Source organism: Ictalurus punctatus, chromosome 4 (assembly GCF_001660625.3).
Source record: "Ictalurus punctatus breed USDA103 chromosome 4, Coco_2.0, whole genome shotgun sequence".
NCBI lineage: Eukaryota > Metazoa > Chordata > Actinopteri > Siluriformes > Ictaluridae > Ictalurus > Ictalurus punctatus.
This window is the reverse complement of record NC_071284.1, coordinates 9,692,483-9,714,084: the sequence shown is the minus strand read 5'-3', so window position 1 is coordinate 9,714,084 and position 21,602 is coordinate 9,692,483. Positions and strand designations below refer to the sequence as shown.

The 21,602-nt window shown below is 39.0% G+C and overlaps 1 protein-coding gene across 1 annotated transcript in view; it reads left to right on the top strand.

Annotated features, from left to right (window-relative positions):
• cdh13 (cadherin 13, H-cadherin (heart)) overlaps window positions 1-21,602 on the top strand; it is a 419,656-nt gene that overhangs the window by 234,859 nt on the left and 163,195 nt on the right. Inside the window, exon 7 of the mRNA XM_053677941.1 lies at window positions 4,610-4,754. Within this exon, the coding sequence (XP_053533916.1) occupies window positions 4,610-4,754 (145 nt within the window). The remainder of the gene's footprint in view (window positions 1-4,609; window positions 4,755-21,602) is intronic.

Here is a 21,602-nt window from a genome sequence, read left to right as displayed (position 1 = left end):
GGGGAAAAAAATGCCATTAATTAAAATTATTTCATTTAACTTATATGAGGTATGTTTTATGAAGCCAGAATGTTCAGCTATTAAACAATTTTTTTTGTGTGTGTGCATCATATCTGTGATCTTTTTATTTGTTATGAAGTAAAAAATCTGGGTGAACATCCATGGTTGTGATTCCATAATTTTTGCCAGGGGTTGTATACAGATATAAAATGGATGGTAAGTAGAAGTACCTTTTTGCATTTTGCATAATTTACAACAGTACAAATAAAAAATAAAGTGCAGTGTAAATAATAGAACAATTCAAGAGGACACTTTAAGCACTGTGATGCGATCTAAAAACACAATGAATGTTCTGAAGGCAGTTCTCAATGCCTAGCTTAGCACTGGCCTGAAGTATTGCATGCAGTGAGTGAGTTTGCATGTATAAATCAGATGAGCATACAGACTGTATTTTTTGGTTGGATCCTCTTGGCTGTTTGAGGTTGTGCTGATACTGCAGAATAAATGAATACATGATTCATTGTTTAGCAGGTTCAACCCACAGACAGCCCGGCATCCCATCCTGAAAGTAGAAGAGCCAATTGTAGATGCACATTTGAATCATTTCTGTATCTGCACTCAAACTCTGTACATACCAGGAACAACAGATACATCTTTCTTGTATGAATTGGTGCATTCCTCATTCTCTCTTTCTTTATCCTTATACCCCTTTTTCTAGCACATCCCTATTTAGCTTCCTTCCGTGTCTTCTTCTTGTGCTGTCACAGCAGTGTTTCAAAATATATTGGTTGACGCATATGACCTAGATTTCCTATTTGTCTCACACCACAGTTGGATTAAGACATGAGTCTTGAATGCAACTGAAGTTTAAAGACCTGACATTGTAGATCAAGACAGAGAACAGTAAAGTGATGTAGTACACACTTGTCATAGATGCACCTGCTTTAATTACAGAGGGCTGTATTTAGAGTACAATGTAATGATGAATGAAATTGCAAATATAAGCATTGAATCTTCACTTGTAATGAAGGATTTGAGTGAGTAAAACAGAGTGTCTCTGTTATGTGCAATTCTGATCTTGGACTTACACTGATCAGCAATAACATTAAATCCACTGACAAGAGAGTAACATTGACATATACATATATCTCATTACAGTGGCACCTGTCAAGGGGTGGGATATAATAGGCAGCAAGAGAACAGTCGGTTCTTGAAGTTGATGTGTTGGAAGTAGGAAAAATGGGCAAGCGTAAAGATCTGAGTGACTTTGGTAAGGGCCAAATTGTGATGGCTAGACGACTGGGTCAGAGCATCTCCAAAACGGCAGGTCTTTAGGGATGTTCTCATAATGCAGTGATTAGTATCTACCGTACTCCCTAATGGCAGTGTCCTTTTTTAGCAGAATAATGCACCCTGCCACAAAAAAAAATTGTTCAAAGAGTTCAAGGTGTTGACTTGAGCCCAGATCTAAATCCGATCGAGCATCTGTGGGATGGTCTGGACAAACAAGTCCGATCCATGGAGGTTCCACCTCGCAACTTACAGGACTTAAAGGATCTGCTGCTAAAGTCTTGGTGCCAGATACCACAGCACATTTTCAGAGGTCTTCTGGAGTTCATGCCTCAATGGGTCAGAGCTGTTGTGGTGGCACAAGCGGGGCCTACACAACATTAGGCAAATGGTTTTAAATGTTATGGCTGATCGGTGTATCTCTGCTCAAGCAACAGCCAGTATTAAAGGAGTCACATCATGATTTTTAAATGTTTTTAAATGTTAATTATTTTGCTTATTGGGTGTAATAAAGTAGGTTAACATGCTTCGATGTTAAAAAAATGCATTATTGCCAAATAAAGTACATTATTGGAGTACCTCTATTCCCAGGCTGCCTGAAATGCTCTGATATCTCCAAAGCCCCTCTTTCCAAAAATCCCAAAGTGCTCTGATTGGCCAGCTGACCCATCGCGTTGTGACTGGCCAAAAGCGTGTGTCGGAAATGTAACGCCCCTTGGCTTAGTGTTTGCCTCCAAAGCTTCTTAAGTAATTCTAAGCTCTTAAGCAACATGTTGTCGGTTTTAACCTATCAGTGTGAGCCCGAGTCAGATTCAGAAAATGAATCCAACCAACTTTGCAAACACGACTTGAGCAGAGCGTTTCACGATAAGTTTTTTTTTTTTGTAAGTCTCTCATCATTCAGATACAATGTAAATTCCGATGCCCAGCTGGTGGTCCGCAAAACTTTGCTATATACACAGCTTGTGTGTGTACATAGGTACTCATGCAATATACTTTTTGAAAGCTAGGATTCTTGTGATTTGAGTGATATAAACAGTTTCAAGATACAATTACAACAGCAGCTACAATCAACATCTCTGTCAGATCACCAACATATAAACAAACACTTAAAAAACTGAGGCAACTTTGCAAACTTTAGCTAGCTAATTAGCAGAGGTCTACAACTGAGCCACAGCACAAAACTCCACTTTTGAACAGTCAATAGCAGATACTTCATAAAATAATCAAACACTTACAAGTTCTGATTCAGAAGCACAGATTTGTCCAAGCAACATGGGAATTGTGCCACTTTTAAGGACTAGCCTTTGTGCATAGCCTGCCTTGTACTCTTCCAGGTTCAGGAAGCTGTCCTCTGTAAAATGTGCTGTGCACAAGCAAGCCTTTGGGTTGTACTACTCAGGAACAGTGTTATAAATAAACAGTAACCACTGATTCGTAATTTCATCAGTTTCCATCAGGCTAAACAAAGGGGGTTTTGCTTTCTCAATAGGCAGGTCTGGAGCAGTGTTCTCTGTTAGATAAAATAAATCCTTTTGGGTCAGACTATGAGCTTTGGGGCTTTGCAGAGCTTATACATGCACAAACAGATACATTACACACCCAAACAAAAGGAAAATATTAAAAATCATGAAATGACTCGTTTAAGTCCAGCGCCATTGTCTGACAATTTGATGTAACCATAATACAGCATTTCACACTGCCATTTATGTTCTTGGCTGTGAATACACTCAATAAACCCTCCAAATGCTATTCAAGGCTAATATAAAATGCATGAGTAACTGTCGGTTCAAAAAAAAAAAAATATATATATATATATATATATATATATATATATATATATATATATATATATATATATATATATATATATATATATATATATATATAAACAAAAACAAAACACAACAACAATAAAATGCAAAATAATTGGGTGTGCTATTTTATACTATGTTGGAAGAAGTATTAGCCTGGGATTTTCATGCAGCAATATATTGAAAATATACTAGACTCCTGTTAGATGTTTAACTCTTCTCATTCATATGTCATTGCATTAGTCTTTTATATTTAAACTGTATTTTTATTTTATGTAATTTAGAAATTCATTGTTGGTTTTATATTACATTGTCTTGTTTTTGACAGAAAATGGTGAAAACTTTTTTTTTTTAATTTCACTATTCAGTCCTTATGTTCTATACCTTTATTCATGCTTAAAGGCAGGCACTTGTGTTTAATCATGGTGGTCTGGACACTTTTGAAAAACCTTGTCATGTCATGTTACTTCTACTCAAGATAAACTTGGCAACCAATGGATGTGTGAACCACACATGGGTAAATTTAATAATCTGAATCCGCTATCCAGAAAATCACCTTTCCAAGTGAAAATATTGAAGTCAATTTTGGACTTGGACCCAGAGAGTAAAACTGGGATCATCCAACCACTATTTCACACTGTGCTAAATATTAGCACAAGCTAAACATCACCTCTCTCCATTTCCTGCATGTAGGAGCTGCTATGCACAGCCCTAATGTGTTCTGTCATTGTATCTCTCAGCCACTCCTCCCTCCCCCATTCAGGCACATAAGGCCTTGTAAAACAGATCTGTGGCAGTTAGGGCACTCTTGTGTGTGTGGCTCACTTCATAATGAATGCCAAGCACAGTCAAGAAAAGACAATGATTACCCTCACCATAGGACAGATGCCTCCTGGTTAGCTTTAGTCTCTTGCTCCCAAGAACCATTCTTTTAAAATAATTAAAATATGTTGCACTTGTCAGTTAGGATGAGAAATGGCACTGGCATAATGTGGGCGTAAATTACAGTCATTGGGCTTTGTCTCTGTCCATCTCTTTATTATCATTCATGTTCTAGAGTAAAATGCATGTTGGACAGGAGAGAAATCACTTAGTTTGGTCTATTGAGTTTCCTTATTGCTTTGCACATTATTGTTGAAATGTTGTGCCTACTGAGGACTGTTTTGTACAGTATTACTTCTTTGAATGTTCTGTGTCATTTTGAAATGTCTAGTCAAGGCAGCTTGCTGAATGGATGAAAACTCTCAGACGAGGAGCAAAATGCCCCCAAGCTTATACCACAAGTCCAATATTGCACTATATTACATGCACTTCTATATGATATTAAATTTGTGGTACTTGTCCCCATTGAATAACCCCCGCGCATGACAAGAGGGGAACATTATTCACCCTGACTACAGTTACCAGTAACACAGGCTCATTTTAACGCTTGATCCTGCTTGCTCTCTCTCTCTCTCTTGCTCTCTCTCTCACTCTCTTTCTCTCTCTCTCTCTCTGTCTCTCAGCTCCAAGTGTCAACCACAGACATGACTGGCAGGCTAGTGGAGGGACCTGTGGATCTGGACGTGTTCGTAATTGACCAGAATGACAACAGACCCATTTTCAGGGAGACTCGCTATTCTGGAGAGGTTCTGGAAGGCTCCCCTACAGGTATGAACTATTAACTCCCCCCGCTCCTTCTCTCTCTCTCTCTCTCTCTCTCTCTCTCTCTCTCTCTCTCTCTCTCTCACACACTTCTATGTACATATAAGCAGTTTACAAGGTAGGTGATAATAATGTTCTCTCCATCTGATGAAGCTTTATTCTCAAGTAGTGAAATGGCAGTGTCCAGGGGCACTTAGGATTCTTGGCAAAGTAAAACAGGCCATGCAGTCTGACAATCATCTCAGTGTCATTTTGACAATTCCCTTTATTTTAAAAGGAACAGAATGGCTTGTTCCTGTTTTTGTTATTCATTATTTCTGCTATAATGCTCAAGTAAAGAAACAGCGGACACTGAGACATTAGAATTTAATCAAAGTACCACTTATTGTATTATGATAGGCACAAGCAGTAATCATATGGGTCCAAGCACACATGACAATTACTGCGATACCACCCTCTAGACCCCACAGGACTTAGAATATATGTCCATAATAGGTTATTTGAAGACAATGGGATGTACTCAAGCTGTTTATAGCAACAGCTTATAAACCACTACTGATCACATTCAAGAAAAACGGATGAACGTGGGAACAAATAATTGACATTTGTGTGTAGAAAACAACAAAAACAACAACAAAAAAGGAACAAAAAACTTAAAGTAGTGTAGTCTGTATGCCTGGTTGTAAAGATGCTACAGAAAATAATCGCAGAACATTTTGTAATATGGGTTATGCCCTTATCCACTGCACAGATATTCTCCGTGCTGTGAGCCAGCATACATTCAGAGAGAATTCAGGGCTGTGTCTAAAACTGCATAATGTGCACTAAATAGTATGCTGAAATAATAATTACACCAGTGTTGTACTGACAAATGTAGTATTAAGCTACTCTGACTATATAATTAAATGCTGCAATTTCCCCACTATTACAGAAACATTATGAGCAACGGGGAAAAAAATGAGAGAAACTTTATTGTGCACATAATATTAACTGTCACAGTTACTAAGTAAGCTGATGTGAGCTAGCTTTTATTATCTAATCTGTATAGTTGGTTCTCTAAATCCTATGATGTACTTCTGTTGTACACAGTTAAAGCTTGAGAATGAAAGCTTCTCTACATTTAGTGTATCCTTCTTTAGAAAAATCGAAACCCCCTTCAAACCCTCTCATGTCCTGTACCAGCATTCTGGCTTCTCTCTTCTGACAACTTATAAGCCATCAAATCATTGCTGTGACGTTTGCCACACACAAAGAGATTTTACACACAGTAGGCTTTAGTTTCAGTCTCTCACTAAGCTATCATTGCTTTGTAGCATTCTGTGCGTGTTGAATGTGAATGAATGTATGCAGCAAGTTGCATAATGTGATGAGTGAGCTTACATTGTAATGACATCGTGTCAGTAAAGAGGCAGTGTGTCATTGTGGTGGCTGGGGAAAACTTTTCACATTTTATAATAGACATTTTCTATTATAAGAAGTTCTGATACCCCGTCCAGGGTGTCCCCAGCCTTGTGCCCCGAGTCCCCTGGGATAGGTTACAGGCTCCCCGCAACCCTGTGTAGGATAAGCGGTACAGAAAATGGTTGGATAGATGAAGTTCTGAACACTACAGACTTTCGTGAACTGAAATAAATGTCTCTTTTGCATGTATCTCACCCCGAGTTAAAGTTACAGCATTATAATTAGATTATAATAACGTCCAAACTATATCTATCTGCATACCAGCTTTATTCATAGCCTCCACACTGACAGGCTGTTCTGAAGTCATTCTGTGTTTATCAGTTATATTAACCTTAATTTTTAGTACAGTTAATTATATTTACATTATGAACTAGGATAAGGGTCCTCAATTTCACTGATGTCATCTTTATTGTCAGGCAGCAGATACGGTCGCAAATGCAGGTAAACAGCAGCTTAATTCATTTGCATACAAATCCAAGATGTAAGACAAGAGCATAGTTAATAAACAGGGAGTGGTCAGGCTATGAGCAAACAGCATGAACTAGACAGAAATAAGAAAAACCGTGAAACTAATAATAACCCTTGGTAACAACTGGTGAGAACCACAGACCATGTACTTCATAAAGAGAGTGTGTTCTGAACGTCCTTATATACTGTGAAGCTGTAAGTGCGCACAGGTGTGAGTAATCAGTAAGATGGTGAGCTTGAATGTGACAGTCTCTGTTGTTGTTGGGTGTCGTAGTCTGTGGAGGCCATGTTTGATAGATAGATAGACATATAGATCACTTTATTCATCGCAGAGGGGAATTCACTTATTACAGCAGCACAGAGAGTTAGATGTATACAAAAAGTGATTTAACATTGTAGGTATGAATATCTATCTATCTATCTATCTATCTATATAAAACAAGTAAGAATAAATATTCATTAAAAGAGCTTGAAAAATCTTGATCTGAAGGAGTATGATTAAATGTTTGAAATCGGCATTGTAGACAAAAATATATAATCGTGCCAATATTATATTCATTTCGTTCATTCGAATACTAACATTTTATTTACATTTTTTTATTTTTTTTTTAAATGGATGACTTGGAGTGAAATATTACAAAAAGCAGCTAATAAGTGTCCAGCATAATTTGGATTTCCTTTAATACTGTTTAAAAAGCATCTCGGGGAGATTCCTCAAGAAATTGGTTGAGAAAATGCCAAGAATACATTTCTGGAAATTCTAGGCAAAAAGGAGGTCTACTTTAAAGATGTTAAAATATGAAATAATTTGGATTTATTTATTTACATAATTCCCATAGTTCCATTTGTGTTATTCCAGAGTGTTGTTGTCTTTATTATTATTCTATATAATATATTATAATAAAAAATGACTGTGTCTAAACTTTTTACTGGTAGTATATATATATATATATATATATATATATATATATATATATATATATATATATATATATATATATATAGATAGATAGATAGATACCCACACACATTACCCTCCACTAATATTGGCACCCTTGGTAAATATGAGCAGAGAAGGCTGTGAAAATTTATCTTTATTTTTTAACCTTTTGATCTTTTGTTAAAAAAATTCACAAAAATACTCTGCTCTCATGGGTATCAAATAATTGCAAACACAACAGAGGTTTATAAAAAAAATCTTTGTTAAATATAGGTGTGCAACAATTATTGGCAACCTTTCTTCCATAAATAACACCAACAAAGCCCTACTTAGGAGTTGATTTAGAGGTGCTACACCTCTATAGTTAATATAAAATGCTCTCACACAGCTACAGGATAGTTAATAGAGCCAGTTCACAACTTGCACATTATTATTTTTAATTCTGGCTCCCTGGTTTATCTTCAGGATTTTCCAAATTTTGCAACACTAATTGATAACAATTAAGTGTCATATTCCCTCATGCTGGAGCATTTTATTTACATTTATCTCACACTGTTGCTGAATTCTCAAATGTGATTTGTCTAAAACCACTGATTAATTTTCTACAACAGCACACCGTGCCATGCTCTATTCCTTATGCTTAAGGAAAACACATAGTCACACACACACACACACACACACACACACACACACACACACACACACACACATAGGGAAATCACAAATTAGGAAAAAAACTGAAGTAAAGTGGCGGTGCATATACATATGGATGTATATATGGATTACGGATGGTGTTAGTTTGACTATCATCTAGTGAACTTATCCTAAGATTGGCTCAATGCAAATAGCGTCCCAGCAAAGTGATGAGCTGTTGTACAGTGCTGGTACAAACGACCTCCTCTACCGCTCCTTCCTACAGCGGAACTGAATGAGACTTCTACTAAAGAAGCTCCGCTGTTTAACTAGTATGTCATGGAGGGGCAGCATGTTCATTGTCCAGAATGGCTGTATATTGATTGGCTCGAAACCACCTTGAAACTGTTCAGTGAGCAGCCCAAGACAGAGCTTGCCTTCTTGATCAGTTTGTTGAGGTTTTTTGCATCTCCTGCTCTAATGCTGCCTCCCCAGCATACTGCTGCAAAGAAAACTGCACTGGCTACCATAGACTGAGACATGATTAAAATCCCCAGAAATAACAACGAAAGAGTTCAGATGCCGAGTTTTGAGTCGCTTCTGCATCAGCTGCCAGTGGGGTGTAAACACTAACCACAATGGCAACTATGAAATCCCTCGGCAGATAATACGGAGGTAAACCAACAGCCAGAAATTCAACGTTTGGGCAACAGTTACGCTCCTTCACATTAACATGTCCCGGATTACACCATCTGTTATTTCCAAACAGTTCAACCCCCTCACCTCTTACCACTCAGTTCAGCGTCTCTGTCTGAAATCCAGGGAAAGAAGAGTCCAGAATGTCCTTGTGCAGCCGTTTTTCAGTGAAACTAATCACACTGCACTCTCAATACTCTCTCTGTGTCCTGATCAGTGTGTTGAGTTCCTCCATTTTATTGCCAAGAGACTGAACATTTCCCATAAAGTGCTTGTACTGTATCCTCTTTGCCTTTGTTTTACAACCAGCTCTGCATCCTCTGTATGGTATCAACAGTTCTTTAGGAACGCACAACTGATCGCATGTGTAAATGAAGCGGCCTGCTCTTTCCCCATGGTTCTCCATTCCGAGTGTACAGTGCATGATAAATAAAAATCTGTACGGTAAAACAGACTAAAACTCAGAAGTAAGAAATAGAAGAGCTAAAGAAATTAAATGTGCCAGATACGTAGGTAGTAAAACCTAATATAGATAAAATAAGTGAGATATAACGTCTCTCGAGTCAGGAGCTGCTGTAATCGGCTTCCACTAGCACGGCACCATCTTGAACTGCTTATAGGCCCTGCTTGTACTCTGGGTAGTGTAGTTGGATGCCATTTCAGGATTCCACTGCAGTTTCTTGGGTCCCTTCTTCAACAAGCCTGTGATGGGTGATGCTAAGATTTTGAATTCTCTGATGAACCTTCTGGAATTTAACAAATTCCAGAAAACATTACAGTTCCTTAATTGTGTGTTGTGGTAGCCACCTAGCGGCAATCAAGACCTTATCTCAGTCCAGGAACACCCCGTCTAGTCCAATTATTTAGCCAAGAAAAACCCTCTCATCACATGGAACTCACATTTCTCTCCCTTGACATAGAGCTGATTGATAAGTATTCTAGCTAGCACCTGTCTGACATGAACGATGTGTGTTTCTTTGTCTGGGGAGTAGATGACAAATTTACCCAGCATGTGATGTAGAATGTCATTAGTCAGGCATTGGAATAGTGTGGGTGCTAAAGATAGCCCATATGGCATGACGCAGTATTTGAAGTGACCAAAGGTAGTGCTAAAGGCTTTTTTCCATTCATCCCACTCTTAGATCCGTACCGATTGTATGCGCTCCTCAGATCCAATTTTGTGAAGATTTTCACCTCCCGTAGCTGTTCAAGCACAGAGGGGACTAATGGCAGAGGATAACGGTACTTTACTGTGACTTGATTGAGGCCTCGATCGTCAGTACATGGTCTTAAACTGCCCCCCTTTGTCTCCACAAAAAAGAAACTGGCAGATGCTGGAGATGTCTATCTATATTATCCTAGATGGAATTGGCTTAACCTGATTTAATATTATCCTGAGCTGACAGGCTAGAGAAAGCAAATGGTCCACTTCCCCTACATTCGTAATCTAATCTCCTTACAAAAAAAAGAGCACTACCGCCAAATGTTCATGTATTATAAGTTTACAATGGGAAATGAGTTATCACTTTGATTATTAGCATCATTTCATTCCATGTATACAAGCTATACAGAGGAATGACAATAAAAACCCACTTGACTTGACTTGATAATTCACATTATGCTCTGTTTCATTACCTGAGGTAAAAATCACTGGCAGCTTTGTCATAGTCTCTTCATTCAACTTACACTAATTTAAGTGAGGAGATAATAGCTGATTAATTCAGTCAGTTTTTCCATAGTTTTATATGGTCTGGTAAACATTTTAAAACTGTCATCTCTACAGAATGTGTAAGCACTTTTCTCTGTTTTCATAACTGTAGAACTGGGTGTGTATGTGTGAAGAGGAAGATTCGGGAAAGCTCCAGGCTCATATTTATGGAAAAAGGAAAAGAAAACTGAAAAAGGGGCATCACTAGCTTGCAGCTTTTGCCTATTGGTAATTAGTTCACACATAATTAGCCTATTGGTAATAAGGCACAGGTGAGAATCATCACACATTAACTGCCAGTTCAACCCATCTCCTCTCCTTCCACAGCCGACACTCGACCATGCCCCTGCTGGCACAATTACATTATGACGATGCAGCTTGACAGTCAGCATCTGATTACAAACTGAATTGCGTAGGTTTATGGCTGTTTCCCTAAGCTAGTTAACTATCCAACAACTTTATCCAAGTGTGGCTTTCACTGTGTGGGCAAATTACATTTAAATAGCAAAGATGTTTTACACATCTTTAGATAGACTGCTTGTTTATAAATTACATCAGATGATCTTTGCAGGCAGACAGCCAACACAAGATTAAAAAGTAGCCTAAAAAACGTTTACACTTTGTTTTGGGATTTTATATTTTCTTAAAGTAGGGATGCCAAAATATATTATTGGCAGACAAACCCAATTTTGGTCAAAACCTTTTTTCTTTTTTTTTTTTGGTAATTTTTGGCTGTTTTTCAGAATTCAGCCACATCAGCATCCGGAAGAGTTTTCACACTACACATATTGTAAACAAATTATTGCAAACAAACACCCATCAGTCTGAAGCATAAAGATAATACACTGCTTTTACACTGTTTATGTTGTACACTTTGGACTTGTTTTTCCTGCAGTTTGTGTACCACAGAGATAAATTTAGCCCAATGAAATGTCACTGCCACTGCAGCAGTCAGGAAAGCAAAATGAAGTGAGAGCTGTAACAGCAGGATGCTTCCATATTGCTTGTACAGCTTCTGTAACTTGGTTAAGCAAAAGGAATTAACTAATAGTCAGGGGAGGAAATCAAATTTGGCCTAAGTGCTTAATAAAGTTACAAGCCAACCTCCCCTCTGTTCACGGCCTGAAATCAGAGAGGTGCTAAACCCCCACAGGCTTGGGACTGTTCTGCAGTCTTCAGCCAAACCTTGCTCCATATGTGTGTATGTGTGTGTGTCCCAACAAGTATAGTAATAATTGACAGTTTGATCTTGTGGGGACATCTGGCTGGTCCCCATGGCTTCCGTTCTGTTACTGAAGTTAAGGCTTAGGTGTAAGTGTAGGCATAGCATTATGTGTGCTTTTATAATAAAACTCTACCAGTGTAACGTAACAGGGATGTTGCAAATGAACATTTGCCATTTTGTATATATGTGACTTGGCATTGTATCTACCAGCCATACATTTATGAAATATGAAGTCGATATCATTGCTGCATATTGTCATTGTGATTCTACTGGCTGCTTGCTTTTGTTGGCTACCCAGATAAGTATGTTCACTCACGCAGCTGCCATGGTTTCACTGTCATGACTGTTATTTCACCTCAGAGATATGCATTTTGGTCATGTCAGCAGGAAAAATTAGCAAATACTTATAAGGTCTTGATCTTACAGCAACTTCATATAGCACAATGTTTGTTTCAGTGATACAGTGCATCCGGAAAGTATTCACAGCGCTTCACTTTTTCCACATTTTGTTATGTTACAGCCTTACTACAAAATGGATTAAATTCATTATTTTCCTCAAAATTCTACATTTTGTAGAATTTTTTGGTTTTTATTTTTAATAAATGTGCAAAGATTTCAAACAAACTTTTCACATTTTTGTTTCATATGTTTGTAGAATTTTGAAGAAAATAATGAATTTAATCCATTTTGGAATAAGGCTGTAATATAACAAAATGTGGAAAAGGTGAAGTGCTGTGAATACTTTCCGGATGCACTGTAGAACTTAATGGCACAAACTATATACCTAATGAATTCACCACACAGCAAAATAGGCAGCTTTATTGTATGTTGTTTTATCTTTTTCTGTTTCACCATGTGTTTTTTGTCCAGTTTAGTCTGATGACTGTTTGGAGTCTGACAAGTGCCTTTAGTTCAATTTAAAAGCAATGGTTCTGTTGGTAGTAGAGATATATGATAGCTGCATTTTGTCAGTTTTTCAATATCACTGTGTGTTTTGATTTGTTATCCCAGGAAAAAAAACTAGGCATGAGCTGGAAATACACCCTGGATGGGATGCAGGGCACCATGCACACACATTTGCACCTAAGGGTTGATTTAGCTTAGCCAAGCAACATACTGGCATGTTTTTGGGAGGTGGAAGGAAACCAGTGAACCTACAGGAAAGCACACAGACAATAACCTGAGTTCAGGATCAAACCCTGGAACTGTGAGGCAGCAATACTATTCACTGCACCACAAGTCTTGTGCATATGTATTCTCTACTACAATGCTATGATCTAAAAAAGTATAAGGGTTGAAATTTATTTTAGTTGTCCAAATGACACTCATCAACATCTTTGCCTACAGGAGAGTACTGTTTAAAACATATGTAATGTCACATATTGTTAATTGAACACTCTCAAATTGAACACTCTCTAATTGAACTCATTAGCATACAAAAACATTACTCACAATATGACCTGCTCTTCCCATCTTTACAGTGGAGAATAATGACAGGGGAGAAGACACCAAACCAAAGAAAGTGATTTTCTTTTTAACTCCTCACAGATCTTTTAAAGAAGACAGGGAATTGAGTTGCATTGTAACAAAAGACAGAAAAATGTCTCTGATGAGCTAATGAGCAAGTTTATGCTGCTACACCCTTTAAGAACTTGTTTATCATTATCTCTGACTCTTGGGACACATAATACAGCCACTTCTACCAACACAAGTTGCTCACCAGAGCATGACTGCAACCTTTCAGTCCTTCTATGACAATCCATCCTTGTGCAGGTTTGCACTGTGGATATAATATACACCCACTTTTTTGTGAAAGTGTTGTGTATTATGTGTGCAGGTGTGCACAGTGGGTACAAGAATAGTGCTTGGCGTTTGTCTCTTCTTGGTGAGAAGGATGCTTTTTTCGATGCAGATGTCCTCAGCAAGTTTCATCCTGCTTTCAAAGCTGTGCTGAGAGGACGGAAGATGAATCGGCAGTGCTTTGCTACTTCTTTTCAGAGGTCCCATTGAGAATGAGCCAGTGTCTGTGTGTGCCCTGGGGTAAAATGGGGGACCGTAAACTGAGAACTGAAAAGCATGAAGTGATTTTTTTTTTGTTTTTTCCCCGGCATTATTCCATTTAGCCCCTTATTGAATCCGTAATCTATTGACTCTATAAGGATCAAACCTTATCTTTGTCTGGTAATGCTCCAAATATCTGTATCTGTATTCAGATTTGAACCAGAAGTGTGCGTGGTGTAAATTTGGAGGGATTTTTATGTATCCTCCCACTGTGCCCCCGGAGACACTAAAAAAAAAAAAAAACAGGACTGTGGGAAAACTAAATTTTGGGGATATGCATTTTAGGTTACATTTAAGAGGTTAAAAATAACTTATTTCAAAACAAGGATCCCTTTCAAAACAATTTCTTTCAATCAGGGAACTATGGCTTTAATATATTCCAAAAAGATTAGAAAAATGTGCATGCTATAAGAATCTACTACAAAGCAAATCTACTACAAGTGCTGTTGCTAGTCAAAATAGGGTCTTTTATGCAGCATTTATTCATGCATTCATCCATGGTCAACCACTTTTACCTGGTCACTGTAGTAGTGAATGCTGTATGGTTTTTATTTTATAATGGTGCAGAATGACATAAAACAGGTACGCTGCCCTTTGCACAGTGTGTGATTTGTGTGGGCTGAATGGAATGGCAGCTCTGTTTTAAAAAGGCACATTTCTTTAGTGAATTTTGAGCCATAAAAAATATGTTAGAAATATGGTTTTAATTTGGAGGGGTTTTTAGGTCAGGCTGTTGGAGCAAACCAATAAATAGTATATCTCCCATTCATATATGTATTTGTATGTGTTTAGACCATATTATCGTGCTAGTTTCTTACTTCCCATTCTTTACAAAACACATACTACTATGAAATGTTGTGATGAACACAGCAACAACTTCACCTTGACGAGATGTCTCCTGTGTCATATGTTGCAGTTTTGCAAAAGCAGTGAATGGATTTAGCCATTTTTTGGCCCTTATTTCAAAATTCTACACATTTGCTATTCAAATTTTAGGCCCACAACACACAGAACTGCCTACACTCAAACCATTCTTATACAGATATGGAGACATGGATATGTTAAGAAACATATCTCCTTTGTCATATTTCTTTCCACCTTATGGTTTTTCTATTGGTAAACTTAATGACCTGTCTGTTAAGAAAGTACATCTGTGTTTTGCAAGTGTTTCAATCCAGAATGCCATCTATTGATAGATAGTCTTGTAGTTTTCATCACTTTACATGGCTGAGACCATGACAATTTTGACAAAATGACATTACCAATGAACAACCATAGGCTCTTGTTTTTGTGTGACATGTAAGTTTGGTGTAAATGCGATGGTTTACTATGGCTCAGTGGAGATTGGACTGTTTTTTGGAAATAACTAATTAAGAAAGGCTGTATGGATCTTGAGAAGGTTGTTGACAACATAAACACTGTGATTTTGTCATAGAAAAAAATGCAATGTTCATGCCACTGTCTTTATGCAGTTAAGCTTATATCAATAAAGAAGTAAATGCAATATCCTCATGTGTTCTCTGGAAGAACCCCCCAACCCCCCCCCCCCCCCCCCACACACACACACACACACACACACATTTCAAGCATGGCTAATCCTTTGTGAAGTACCAGGCTTTATGAGTCATCCCATTTTGCTGGTTGTCGGTTTCCTTATATTTATAATGGAAGATCAGATTCATCTAATAAAACTGGAAATGCTAAATTTATGTTACATATCTCGAGCCATCCATCTGTCCATCCATCCATTTTCCATACTGCGTATCCTGCACAGGGTTGTAGGGGAGCCTGGAGTCTATCCCAGGGAACCCAGGGCACAAGGCAGGTGACACTCTGGACGGGGTACCAACCCATTGCATGGTCATCACACACTATGGACAATTTGGAAATACTAATCAGCCGCCAATGCATGTCTTTGGACTGGGATCAGAAACTAGAGAACATGGAGGAAACCCTCAAAGCATGAGGAGAGCATGCAAGTCTGCACACACAGGGCAAAGGTGGGATTTAACCCCCAACCCCAGAGGTGTGAGGCAAAATTACTGATCACTAAGCTACCATGGTAAAATGGTGGTAAAATGGCTGACTACAAAGTCTTTAAACATCATCAAGTCATTTTGTTTGTGTTCCACATCGAAATGATTTTAAGAATTTGCACGAAAAGCTGTACACATGGAGATAGGATAGTCAATGAGATTTTTTAGTGGCAATATTCTGATAATAGTGGCCAGCAGTGTGTACAAATTGCATCAGACGGGCCGTGGGTGAAGCATCGGTGGCTGAGGCTGATTAAGCAGTAATTGCATGTGCAAGGTTGCTCAAGGTTTGCATTTAGAAGACATGGAAGCATATGGAACTTTGACTTTGACTGAAAGAATGAATTAAATACAGCAAATCACTGATGTCCAATCTATAATGCCTCATATTAAACAATACACCATCATATTATATTCTGTGATAGTTTTAGTAAATAAACACTTAGATAACACAATGTAGTGTGTTACCATGACCTTGCAATGGTATTGCTCAGGTGTTTCTCCTGGTAGCAGTGACCTTAATCACAGCTTCTTCAACCACAGTTTATCTTCTTTCTTGTGGTGACTGGCCTGCAATCTTTGTTTCGTTCCCTCACCTGACAAGATCCCTCTCTCGGTTCAGGTGTGAACGTGTGTGTGAATGAAAGCCTGTACTCTGTGCTGCATAACTGACTGGAGCTTCAGCATCAGAAAATAAAGGGCTAAAAAAATCAATAGCTAATTGCCAGGACAGGCCCCCAGATGAGAGGTAGCTAGACCCCAGCTCTGATTGATCCAGCCGAGAAAATGATTGGGCTGTGGGTGACACTAATACCAGCAGGTAATTTGTAGCATAATGCCATTTTGTGTGCGCTAGGATTTCCCAGCTCTCACATGCCGACCCCCTGTTCTCCTCTCAGCATGGCCTTTTACTCTAACAAAGCCTCATTATCTGTCCTTCAATCCAGCTCCTCTAGCTAAATTAAGGGCCGTTGCATGTGCTGAGAAATGTCTGAGTATGGACAGGCTGCTATGGTTACTGTCATTTGGCTTGGTTGTTGTATAACTCATGCTCATTTTCAGGGTTTGAAATCTAGGGTTGCGTGGGGTTATGTTATGATGTGATAAGAGCGATATTTGTTAGAGCTACATGCCATCACTGTCCTGTTTTATTTTGTAATGAGCTCCAATGTGTTTTTCTGTTCACTATTCACTTTTGTGTGTTTGTGTTAGCTAGTTGGCATCATTGTCTCCTTTGAAGATAACAAAACTAATTAGCAAACAGATACTGAAAAACCCATTTTGATTGTCCGCTGTGAGAATGGTCACCTTGTGCCTTCGCTGTCTTGATTTTCTTTGTAACGAACTCTCGTGAACTTTTAAGCTGACTGCTACCTCTGGTGTTAGCTATTTAGCACCATTAGCATTGTGAGCTGCATAGTCATTAGGTAGAATTACATACATTTTTTGCAAAGATGAGTCATCCAAACCATCACCTTACCTGGTTTTATAAGTAACAAAAAGGCATATACTTGATTTTGTTATGTAAAAATGGACATTCAAACCATTCAGGTTGGCATACAAACTGCATTAATAAATGCCAGTCCAGGAGTAATGTTACTAATTTTGTGTCCAGTTCCATTGGCATTAATTAGTTTATCCATCATGGAAAAGCACTACCAATGTTTATTCTAGTTTTACTGCACAGTTTCGCCTTGTTTTTTTTTTTGTTTTATTCTGAAAAGACTGAGACATGGGTGGAGTAAAGGGGCATTGGAAAATGTCTATAAAAAGCATGACAGAAAGCCCAGGTAAACACAGACAAGCACTCTGGCATTTACTTTTTTTCATCCAAAGAATACAGTTTTGCTGAATCCGTTACTTAATCCTTTCTCTTTTTTTTTTCTTGTTTTTTTTTTTTTTTTTAGCTGTTCTACATATTTTCTAGGTTATTTGTACTAAAAAACTACTATTGCTTCTTTAAGTGGTGATCACAAAGAACTTTTGCTGGAGCATATGTGGAAAGAAAAAAACTAGCTAACTAACAATATCTCTACATTTTCTCCCAAATCAGGTTTTTATGCTGTTAACATGGATCCACTCCATGCACTGACATATGCCAGGGCTTCTATGGTAAAATTCTTGTTTGTTATACTGATAGGATTTTTTTGTTAGCAGTGTTCTTGTTAGCACCTCTGATATTATAAAAGTCCTCTGTTGTATTATAAAAGTCTTTCTTGGCTGCTTCAGCATGGCTACTTGATGTTTATGGAATTACTCTCACATGGAGGTAGTCTCGTCTCGTTGAGTGTACTCACATGTAAATGTCTCACATACACAGCTGTCTCACTCACAGCTGGGCGGCTGTTTGTCAGGACAGAAGGAGAATTTCAGCACAGCCAGGGGTCTGTTCACACCCTCGAAATGTGCTTACTTTCTCACTCACTGCTACGAAGATGGCCATGGCAAAAGTGGCCATGGCAAATGCGCTGAACATTAAATCTGATGAAGCACAGAACCATTCATGCAACTATATTTCACTATTCAAAGTAAGCATAGTATTTGGCCTATTCTCCCTCTTCTTTAGATTAGGATTCCATTCTCTCTAAATTCCTCTTCATCTGAATATATTTTACTATTTTGATGTAAATCAAATCAGTGAGTTTGATGGGGTGGCCTGCTTCACTTTACAGTTAAATTGCATCATTATCGTCCACTCAGATAGACTCCTCGATTCCCTTTTTCTTTCACTTTCTGTCTCTTTCCTTGATGGTCCTGGGTGCGTGCTAATGCAAATGGCAGAGGGACTCCCAGACTAGCAGACTACAATCAAGCAAGTGTACTGTGCTAGATGTGAGCGCTCGGGTCTTTCCCTGTGGGTGTTCCTCTTCACAGGTGCTGCTAATCTATTAGAGACTTTCTATTCTTTTCTTATTCCACTATCCACCAGACCGCTGAACATGTACTTGATTAACCTACCCCTTCACTTTTCAGGAGAGTGAAGAAAAGCGAAAAGTGGAGAGATGTATAATGAGAAACCTATATATCTGTCCCTTTTAGTCTCTATGTCACATGTCTCTGATGCCCCAAACCTTTTTAAGTCTCTTTACAGACTGTTATCCTCCTTCATTGTTTCACAGGAATGCTCCCAGAACCGATAACTAGATTAAATGCGGACCAAAGTCCCTGCAATGACTCTTAAAAGGTTTCGGATGAAATGGAAAGGGAAGAGCAGACTCTAGAGAGATAAAATTCCCATTGCCTGGTCTTAACTTTGAAGTGAGGTAGTGTATAATTTCATCAGCATGGCAGGTCAGGAAAGAGGTATAAAACATCCTGTCTCCCACTGGTACAGAGGTTTAACTGGCCTGTGCTGTGGGGAAGGAGGCCTTTAATGCTCCACTGAAGCTTGCTAAGGTTTTCACACTCTCAGCTCTTTCTTGGCTGCCTGACACCACCTATGGATGATTAAGCACTCCCCCATGAAGTGCTGGAACATGAAAAGAAATGTGAGATCATATTGGAGATAGAGTGAAGTGAGAACATATAGAAATGATTGTGCAAGTTCAGACTAAATCATGCATTCATGCATCTCACAGCATTAAGGGTGCTCAAGAATCTTAGAATGGCGGAGACATTTTTCTAGATTTTATTTATTTATTATTTATCATTTAATTTGTTTTTTTGCTGCAAACAAGCTAAAATTGAGAAGCTGAGAGTCTTCCAGTTTTTGTGTGTCAGTTCAGATGTCAGATATGACACTCAGTTAAAAGAATGCCTCATAAAAAGAACTAAAGCTGTCAAGATCGCTTTTCAGTCCTCTCCTCCATCTACCGATGGATCCTCCAACTCCCTCTGCAGTCTCTCTCAACCATGCTAACACTTCTTCCTATCTTAAACTACTCACTCAGTATGTGGGATTGTACAGTAGTGTGAAGACAAGCGTGATCGCCAAACTCATATTAGAGATTGTTCAGGGTCGATGCCACCACCTGCCTACTAGTATTTATTTCAAATTACATCAGCACAGCTTGTTTGAACAAAGAAATTATCATAAATAAACCAAATGAGTCCTTCATATCTTGCTTTAGAGAGTGCACTGCTGTAGGAATGTGATGGGATTGCTTAGCTCCTGAAGCATGCTGCATGTTTTCCTTGGGGTATGAAGACTTTGATTGAGTATTGATCTGGAATGGAAGTTTCCTGTGAATGTGAGATGATTTCTTAAGGGATGATGGAGAAGGGTTTTATTACTGCAAGTTAAATCCACCCTGCATGGTGGTGCAATGTTGCCTCACAGCTGCAGGGTTTGATCCTGAGATAGGGATACTTTCTGAGTGGAGTTTTGCATATTCTCCCTGTGTCCATCCATGTGGGTTCCCTTTCAAAAGGAACTGTCTAACAATCGAGGGAAGCACCCTCGTGTGTGACTGGTATCTGAAGTCTGTTTAAAATCATGCCTATTTATAGGCCTGCTGTGGTCAGGTGACGTGGCATTTAAGGCATCGCATGATTATAAAAGGGTGCCTGTAAACCACATCATCAGCCTTATTATCTTCAGCAAAATCTGGTCTCTCAACCGTGCTTGTAGAGACTGTGTTGAATGCTAGAGCACCATCTACAAGAAAATTGTATAAGCTCAAGTTGTGACTTTTTGTCTCATGGTGTGGGGAATGTCAGTTAGACCCAGTAAATTGTGCAGTAGCTAGCCGGCCACACCCCTGTTGATGGAGCCTCTGTGGGACAACATCCTCTGACATCGAGGCTTATGCATACTATCAGGCAACTGAGGCCCATCTGCAGACCACGCATACCTTCCTGGGACCTTTCGGTTGTCCTGGAAGCTCTGTCTGGTGCCCCATTTGAGACCTTAGAGTCAGCCCCAGAGAAGCTTCTGACTCTAAAGGTAGCTCTTCTGCTGGCCCTGACATCTCTCAAGCAAATAGGAGCCCTACAAGCTTTCTTTGTTGCCCCTTCCTGCTTTGACTTTGCCTCTGGATTAGCCAAGGCCTTCTTATATCCTAGGCCAGATTATATGCCTAAAGTGCCTACGTCTGCTGCCCAATCAGTAGTGTTGCAGGTTTTCTGCCCTCCTCCATTCCTCACACGGGAACAAGAGAAATTGCACCTACTGCGTCCAGTAACGGCTCTCTGTTCTCATGTCCACAGCTCTGGCCAGTGACGTAAGTCGGAGCAGTTGCTGGTCTGCTTTGGCGGCAACAGTAGAGGTGATGCTGTATCAAAGCAGCACATCTCTAATTGGATAGTGGAAACTACCTCTATCGCTTATGAGGCACATGGTCTCGCTACACCTATGGGCATAAGGGCTAATAACACTAGTGGAGGGGTCGCCTCCTCAAAGGCTTTATCAAAAGGGTACCTTTACAGGATGTGTGTGCTGCGGCGAGGTGGTCTACACCGCACGCATTCATTTGATATAACAGTTTCAGCATGGATTCCACCCCAGGCTCAAGTGTTTTGCAGTGACCCTCGAACAGACCATACCTTCAGTATGACGAAGTGGGTATACTTGTTCCCACAGCGTGAAGCTCATACAACATTGAGTTCCCTTTGAAAGGGACATTTTGGGTTACACATGTAACCATGTTACATGGTTCCTTGAGAAAGAAATGAGATGTTGCATAGC